The 9,075-nt window shown below is 44.8% G+C and overlaps 1 protein-coding gene across 1 annotated transcript; it reads left to right on the top strand.

Moving 5' to 3' along the window:
• The first annotated feature begins 368 nt into the window (after positions 1-368).
• LOC146678150 (uncharacterized) lies at positions 369-8,601 on the top strand. Its single transcript, XM_085410925.1, has 2 exons — positions 369-669; positions 2,189-8,601. The coding sequence occupies exons 1-2, from the start codon at positions 648-650 to the stop codon at positions 4,552-4,554; spliced, it is 2,388 nt and encodes a 795-aa protein (XP_085267051.1). The 5' UTR covers positions 369-647; the 3' UTR covers positions 4,555-8,601.
• Positions 8,602-9,075: the final 474 nt, after the last annotated feature.

The raw sequence follows: 9,075 nt of genomic DNA on the forward strand, positions 1-9,075 counted from the left end.
CAGCATCAGTGTCAGAAGACTCTAAGTATGGGCTGGGAATCAATGACATCCAACTTCCACTGTAAAAAGCCATGTCTTTCAACCCTTTTATTTAAAATCCTGCACAAATTTCTTCCAAATATTGCCATTGTCACTCATCTCTCTCAGTGTTTTGTCATTCTACTTTCCCAGGAAATTCACAAGGTTCTTTCCACATGGGGGAGATTTGTGATGGTTACGTCACATGGTTCGTTACTCTATCTGCAAACTGAATTTACACAGAGCATTTGTTTTGAGGAAAAACAATTCATAAACTTAACTAAACCCAAATAAATAAAACATGTCTTGCGGGTTAGCATATGTAAGGACAAGAAAGACATTGTGGACAAAACAAGACACCCCCCATAATCTTTAGTGACAATATTGTAGTTAGTTAAATGGTCTGATTGTTCACATCTGTATTTTCTTTGATTGTGGTAAAATAATGTGTGCCCCAGTCTCCAAAAATGACATAGTGCAGGAAGCGTAGTTATTCCTCCGTTACACCACAAGAGGGAGTATCCCCTAAAATGAGCAGCTCTAGCGGGAGTAAAGAAGCCAGCCACTACCCATAAGGCAGTGCGCCTATAAGCGTTATGTGAGACTGCAAAAGTGTGTAACGCTGTGCTATGTCCATGTATATATTTGCAGGTAAGCAGATACAAGATGGTAAATAACTTAAAATGTGTCTACAGATGAGTCCACGGGGTTGCAGAGAATGTGGGAAAGTTGGCCGTTAATCCCCACTATGTGTCATTAGTGTATAAGTTATTGGTAGCGATGTGAATTAGCTGTGATGCTAACGATTAGCAGCTAGATCTGATTCATTAGTTTGTGTGGAAACCTCGTGGCACTTTTGTGGATTTATACCTGTACCGGGCTGTAATCACAGCAGATGTAGACTGGTGGATCACACTACCTTGTGTTTATGTTTATTTCATTGTTCCACTGTAAGAAATATTAGTGATTTGAGTTTAAACACTACCCATAAGGCAGTGCGCCTATAAGCGTTATGTGAGACTGCAAAAGTGTGTAACGCTGTGCTATGTCCATGTATATATTTGCAGATGCAGTAAAGGCGAACTCACAAAGCCACACTGGTTTCAATTCATTTTAATTCAAGTGTGCAACACATATAAACAACTCTGTTTCCAAGAAACTTCCAGGTAATAGTTAGAGGCCTGTAAAGTTTTACTGTTGTAGTCCCCAGCATCTCATATAAAAGTCCAGCTAAGAATAAACAAGCTAAAAATACCACAATCCTACATCCAAACATAAACTTTAACTGCAGAATGTAAACTGCTCCCCAAAGACAAAAATAGCCTCATAAAATACAGAAGGCCTTTGGGTAATGTGTGGCATATAGTAAACCGCTGCTGACCAAATGATAATACACTGTGACTGTCATGGTCCAGTGTTTATGTATTTGGACCTTTGTGATTCTGATTCATTTAATATTCTAACGTTTAGTTTGTGTTCCTGTCACAATCCTGGGTCTTAGGACCCAGTGTTTTGAGTTTTAGTTCATTTTGATGTTTATAGTATGTTAAGCTCATCAGGTCTCCTATGTTCATTTGCTTATTAGTTCCCTCTTGTGTTTTCAACCCCTGTGAAGTCTCCCTTGCCCTTCGTGTGTTTCATGTCTGTTGTCTTATGTTGTCATGTCTGCCTCTCATGTTTCCTGTTTCATTTTGGAGAGATCTCGTGTTTTTATATTATGGATTATGTTTTGAGTCCTTTGTGGTACTGTTTCGTGTTTCCCTAGATCTGTTATGGTTATCTTAGGTTTTGCTCTTTGGCTTTGTCATATGGCTTCCCTGTGTTCCATGTTATGTCTCCCCTGTTGCTGTTAAGTTTGCATGTTTAGGATTCAGTCAGTGTGTTTCCTGTTTTACTTTGTAGGTCCATGCCTCATGTGAGTGTTTCTAGTTTTGCGTCTCTGTCTCGTCCAGCCTGATTGCTCCCCTTCTGTGTCTCATTCCCTCGTTATCCCTCTGTGTATTTAAGCCTTGTGTTTCTCTTTGTCAGTGTCGTAGTCTCCATCATAGCTGTGTGATTTTTCCCTGTGCTTTAGTTTTCCCAGTTTAGTTTATTTTGTATTGTTTTTCGTGTCCCACTCCACGCCAGCAATAAAGCTGTGTTTTTTGAGTTTACCTTTTGTCTCTGTGAGTTTGCGTTTGGGTCCTCTCCTGCCTGCCACACAGCCGAAACATGACAGAAGACTACGACCAGACAATGGACCCAGCAGCTCACAATCCCTCTGCTGAGCTCCAGGAGGACATGATCTACACGGTAGAATTTCTCTGCCAGGAGTGGTTTGCGCTGCCATTTAAGGAATACCAGGAGGAACTAGCTCTCCGCTTACAACGGATGATCTCTGGACTCCCCTGGTTATTTGGCATGCTCTACCCTTTAATCCAGGACTTCCTTGTTTCTACTGTGCGTGTCTGCACTGAGCAGCCACTCCTGTGTGAAGAGCCGGAGGCTTTTCAGACGAGTCCGCTTGAGGATTTGCGGGCCGACTCGTCTCCTCCCTCTTCCAGGAGAAAGCGGCATTCACGCCGCCATCGCTCCACAGCAGCTGAGCAGACCGTTTTTGTGAGTAAAAGTGACTGTTTGCCACATTCTGACTCCAAACCTTCTGCCATTTCATCCACTGTTAGTCATGCTGCTCCTATGAACACTTTAGTTTTTCAACCAGCTCCTCCGAACCTTCATGATTCCAATCCTGTGTCTGGGACTCTACGTGACGCTCTTCCAGTATCTCAGGCAGTTATTTTTTCTGTGCCTCAGCTGGGAGGTGTAAACAGTAACAGAGTGCCTCCCACCATAGTTAAACTGGCTAGAAGACTTGGACTTGATGCCACTGAGCTCATGAATCAAGTTGAATTTTGTGTTCCACAGCCAGCCATGTTCAAACACACTCACCATGTTTTAGAGTCAGACCAAGTTCAACCTGCACCTCAAGTGACTGTTTTGGGTGTGGCCTCACCCCTGGACTTTGCTGCTCACCAGTCAGCTTATTCAGAAACTGCCTTTGCAAACCTACCTACGCCTGTGACCGCTCCTGAGCTCCGCTCTCCACCACCTGTCCCGGCTCCCAGGGTGAGGCCAGCCAGGGCACAGCCTACCTCCGCACCCGTACCTACTCCTCGGGTGGGAGCGGCTCGTGTCCGGCGGGTGCCTGCACCCATTCCTGTGTCCGCTGAAGTCTCAGACGAGCCTATCCAGCCCCTGTCCTTGTGTTCTGTAGGCTCGGAGATATGTCAGCAACAACTACCACAATCACTACAACCTCTCATTTTTTCCATAGTTCAGTCTGTTGCTCAGTTAGCTCAGTCGTGTGTTCAGGCTTCAGTTTTGTCTCCAGGTCAGGCTTCAGTTTTGTCTCCAGGTCAGGCTTCAGTTTTGTCTCCAGGTCAGGCTTCAGTTTTGTCGCCCATACCCCTTTCTTTGGCCCAATCATCTGAACAACCAACCGCTCAACAGTCTGCTCAGCACTCCGCGGCTCCCACGCCGCCTCATGCCACGTCAGCTGGAGGGCCCGAGGAGCCCGTCCGGCCTCATGCCACGTCAGCTGGAGGGCCCGAGGAGCCCGTCCGGCCTCATGCCACGTCAGCTGGAGGGCCCGAGGAGCCCGTTCGGCCTCATGCCACGTCAGCTGGAGGGCCCGAGGAGCCCGTTCGGCCACCCGTCTCCGCTGGAGGGCCCGAGGAGCCCGTTCGGCCACCCGTCTCCGCTGGAGGGCCCGAGGAGCCCGTTCAGCCGCCACCTGTGGCCGCCTCTGCTTCATCGTCTACGCCTGGTCCGGCCTCTGCTTCATCGTCTACGCCTGGTCCGGCCTCTGCCTGTGCTACGCCTGGTCCGGCCTCTGCCTGTGCTACGCCTGGTCCGGCCTCTGCCTGTGCTACGCCTGGTCCGGCCTCTGCCTGTGCTACGCCTGGTCCGGCCTCTGCCTCATCGTCTACGCCTGGTCCGGCCTCTGCCTGTGCTATGCCTGGTCCGGCCTCTGCCTGTGCTACGCCTGGTCCGGCCTCTGCCTCATCGTCTACGCCTGGTCCGGCCTCTGCCTCATCGTCTACGCCTGGTCCGGCCTCGGCTCCTGCTTTGCCGTCGCCTGGTCCGGCGTCTGCCTCGTCTGGTCCAGCTTCAGCCTCTGCTTCTGTGTCGGCCTCGCCTGGTCCTGCGGCTGTGTTGCTGCCGCCCACGCCACGTTTTGCCCTTCGGAATCGCCAGCCGCTTTCCGGGCCATCAGCTGGACATCGTTGCCATCGGGGTCGGCCGACTGAACTGTTCCACCTGTGGTGCTCTCGACCTCCGGGTCGGCCCCCTGAACTGTTTCCACACCGTTGCCATCCGCACGGTCGGCCCCCTGAACTGTTTCCATGTCGCCGCCGTTGCCGTCCGCACGGACGGCCCCCGGAACTATTCGACCATGAACTCCTGTGCCGTCGGCCTCCGGGCCGGCCCCCTGATCAAATGAACTATGGACTTCTGGACCGTCACCCTCCGGGTCGGCCCCCTGAGGAGTTGTGAACTGTTCCCTGCGCTCCTGTGTTTTTGATGGACATTGTGTTTTTGTGGCTTTGTTTCTGGCCCTCCGTCCTGGACCCCCGCCGCCCGCCCTGGGTGCGTTGTTTTTGGTTTTGTTTTTTGTGGTTTTGGGCGTCTGGAATCCGCCCTTGAAGGGGGGGCTCTGTCACAATCCTGGGTCTTAGGACCCAGTGTTTTGAGTTTTAGTTCATTTTGATGTTTATAGTATGTTAAGCTCATCAGGTCTCCTATGTTCATTTGCTTATTAGTTCCCTCTTGTGTTTTCAACCCCTGTGAAGTCTCCCTTGCCCTTCGTGTGTTTCATGTCTGTTGTCTTATGTTGTCATGTCTGCCTCTCATGTTTCCTGTTTCATTTTGGAGAGATCTCGTGTTTTTATATTATGGATTATGTTTTGAGTCCTTTGTGGTACTGTTTCGTGTTTCCCTAGATCTGTTATGGTTATCTTAGGTTTTGCTCTTTGGCTTTGTCATATGGCTTCCCTGTGTTCCATGTTATGTCTCCCCTGTTGCTGTTAAGTTTGCATGTTTAGAATTCAGTCAGTGTGTTTCCTGTTTTACTTTGTAGGTCCATGCCTCATGTGAGTGTTTCTAGTTTTGCGTCTCTGTCTCGTCCAGCCTGATTGCTCCCCTTCTGTGTCTCATTCCCTCGTTATCCCTCTGTGTATTTAAGCCTTGTGTTTCTCTTTGTCAGTGTCGTAGTCTCCATCATAGCTGTGTGATTTTTTTTTTCCCTGTGCTTTAGTTTTCCCAGTTTAGTTTATTTTGTATTGTTTTTCGTGTCCCACTCCACGCCAGCAATAAAGCTGTGTTTTTTGAGTTTACCTTTTGTCTCTGTGAGTTTGCGTTTGGGTCCTCTCCTGCCTGCCACACAGCCGAAACATGACAGTTCCAGGTTTTGGTTGTTGTTGTTGTATTCCTGCTATGTTTAGTATTTTCTGGTCTTAGTTTTGTTGTCCAGTCTTCGGGTTTTGGTTACCATGCCTCTGTGTTGTATGTTTGCTTTCTGTTTTCTCCCGCAGTCTCAGTGTCAAGCCCATGTGTCTTAGTCATGGTCTCAGTGTTTGTTCTTCCTGTTTTATTTTGATAGTCTTGTGTTTGTGTGCTGTGTTCAGTTTTGCTTCTCCTGTCTCATCAGTGTCAGCTGTGTTCCCATCTGTGGGCTGTTCCCTCGTTATCCTCCTTGTGTGTATATTGTTTGCATTTCCCTCTGTTCACTGTCGTGTTCTCCCACATTGTAGGTAGTAGTTCTGTCTGTTTGTCTTCGAGTCAGTGAGTCAGTTTATTTTGTATTTGTGACTGTTTAGTTGGATCTTTTGCCTTTTGTTTTCATTGGCAAACAAAGAAATTCCACTAGGCACAAGGACATCAAATCCCCTCAAACCCAATCATTCAAACGAAAAATCAAATAGTTTATATTTCATAAAAAGGAATTTTCATTTTTGTTTAGTTTTATTTGAAATCATGAAGATGTGCTGCCCGTTCTTTTTAGCTCTAAAATCAGTACGCAGCTGCCTTTAGGCTGAATAATTTGCCCTAGGAGGCACATTTCTGTAGAAACACTATTGACTTTTACTGCACCCCTATTTCTGGGAGTGTGCACCGTATTATTTATTTGAAATGCTTAATTTTTAGTTTTGCATATCAAGTGTTTCTGAATCTCCATTTAGAGCATTGTGTCTCTTCTTGTAATCCTTATATATTGGAAAACAAATCGATGTCGTGATGTTTTCTTTCTGGACCCCTCTGCAGATGTTGTACCCTTTATCTCATGACCTTCTTTCGCTTCTATTCCCTCCTCTATCACTTCCTCTCAGTGTGCTGAGTAAGACCATATGACTGTCAAGTGTCACACCAGGCAAAAGGAAAAAAAATGTAGGGAATGTAGAGGAGAGGGCAAGGAGAAGCATGGGAGATATATTAGGAGAGGGGATAATGGAGGGAGAGGAGCACAGAAAAGACCCCAATTTTTATCACCCTCCTCCTCCTCCTCTGTATGGCAGAGCAGAATGTAGGTCTGCTCTTGCCTTCAGCCATCAGCAACAATCAGTTCTGCCCCAGTTACTGACGCATCTCACAGACTAAACACACACGCATACGTCACAATATGCAGTAATACACGCACACAGATGCACATAGACACATGAAAACTATGCTCGCAGAAACACACACACACACACACACACACCAGTCTCTGAAGAACACGCATGTTGTCATACAGAGGCAGTATCTGCCACAAGCCTGTGCAGATGTATGCAAACAGTTAAGCATGATCACATTTTAACAACAAGAAGGGTTGAACACTGATTTTACTATTTACAAAATTAACATGGTGCCGACATTGTGCGATCATGCAGGCACACATGAGCTCAGCATCATAAAGATTTAATCAAGAGAGGGGAAATGTAAACAATGTAAATTCATGTTTTCAGTGGATTCACAGAATTTGACCGTACAGTCAATAAATTTAGGTTCAAATCCAAGTATTTTAATGTTGCAGTTGTTTATGTTGACATGAAGGAAGTTGGAAGTATTTTTGGCAATTTTGAAAATCAAGATGTTCTTAAGGAAAGGCTCACAGAATATGAACATGAGGTGCATGAACAGAAAAAGAAAAAAAAGTACTGGGCTCACTAATAATGAGACGTGATCCAAAATTCAAGATCACAAATATCACCAGGATAAAACACAGAAACAGAAATATTAAGTAAAGAGGTCACGTTCAGAGCTGGCAGTTATCTTCCACAGCTATCAGAGTGGCCACTTCCTTGATTTTAAACCATTGCAAACTCCAAATGGAGGGTTATAATTAAAATCCATGCACCTTGTGTTTTCTTCTGCCAAGACTTCTGCAGCAACACAATCAGGCGTCTTTCGCTCTCCATACCTTTTCCTGGCAAGTGACTGTTGTGTTTCAGTTCTTAAATCGGTTAACTGTATAGTCATTAAAAATGTAGTGACTTGTTCCTCAAGATTTTACTCAGTGGAGCTAACAGTTAGACACAAACATGATGACTCACAGTTTCAAATACAATCAGCACATTACTTCAGATGCACTGAAGGCAGGAGTGCACTTTTACTGGCTGTGGAGCTCAAAAGATTGATAATATTTTGCAAGAATTACTTTATTCTTCAAAATTCCATGTAGGCAACTACTTTTTATTGGTACAAACTTACTTTTATTTTCAGCTGGCTGCAGGTGATGAGGCGAGCTGAACATCCATCGTTTGGTTCCATGACTGCTCTCAGCATTTGGGGGCGTTTCCTTTTAACAAGATGGCCATTGTCTTTATCTGTACCTGCTGAGTGATGCGCCTGAGTGATGTTCATTTTAAGATACTTTGTTAATAAAATGTTAATCATAAATTATCATGCCTTTGTGAAACCACCTCATATTGTGTTGCATTGTCTCCGGTCACCTGTAGGGGGCGCTCGTTATGGAAAGGCTCGAAGTCATATTTTAGGCTAGGCACAAACAGCTTACGTTATCATTTGCAAGACTTGTTGTTGCAAAGGTGACAGTTAGCTCCAGAGACCAAAACAGTTTTTTGTACCAGGCTGTAAACATGTTTATTTCTGCTACACTGATTCTATGGGGATTCATTCCCTTTAGAGTCAGCCTCAAGAGGCCATCACCTTTCCTTTTTTCTTCTTCTCACGTACTCCAGTTTGCTCAACACAGTAAATTGGCAGCATATTCAATGTCGTTGGTATCTTGCATATGACTGTGTTGGGCTGTCCGTCTCTGTCTTGGCTTTGTTATAGACTAATTAATTGCTATCTTAAAAAAACGTGTTTAAGAATTTGGATGAAGGACAGGCTGATTCTTCTTGGGTTGTATTTTTGACAAACCAGGGAATGCACTTAGCTCTGCTCCCACATTATCTCTTGGGCATGGACAGCATGGTCTCCTTAAACATTTGACTTTTCTGCTTGCATTACTGAGCCAGCTGAGGTTAAAAAACATGCTGCACTCACTGAATGTCCCTTCAGTAACCCAACACAAATTAAGCTCCCGGTGTGATTTGATAAATTTAAACAGCAAATCATCTGTGTTGATGTGACCTATTTTTTCACAAACATCAGAATCTGTCATCAGACGTCATCAGTGTTGGAATTTCTGTAAATAAATTATTGTGAAGTGACTCCTCACGAAGCCCATCTGGGCTGCTTTCTTCGGGCCCCATGGGATGCTCTTTGGGTTTGTTTCATTACATCTACATGTTTATTATACGGACATGTTACGTACATTAGCATGAAATACAAAAGTAACATTTATTTAACAAAATTACTTAAATCTCTGTTTTTCTCTACTTCATTGCAAAGTGGTATTTACAAGTAATTATATTGTTTTGTAAAACTGATTTGTCACAAATATATGTGAATTTCAGGTCACATCATGATTTTGTTCCTGTTACAAATGAAGCCTAACCTTGAATTAAAGCTTGTATTAATGGTCTTAAACAAACTTTTAGTCTAAATAATAAAAAAATAAATAAAAAAATA

This window comes from Rhamphochromis longiceps, linkage group LG1 (genome assembly GCF_057381845.1).
Source record: "Rhamphochromis longiceps isolate RC_006_pf linkage group LG1, R_longiceps_female_GT1.1, whole genome shotgun sequence".
NCBI lineage: Eukaryota > Metazoa > Chordata > Actinopteri > Cichliformes > Cichlidae > Rhamphochromis > Rhamphochromis longiceps.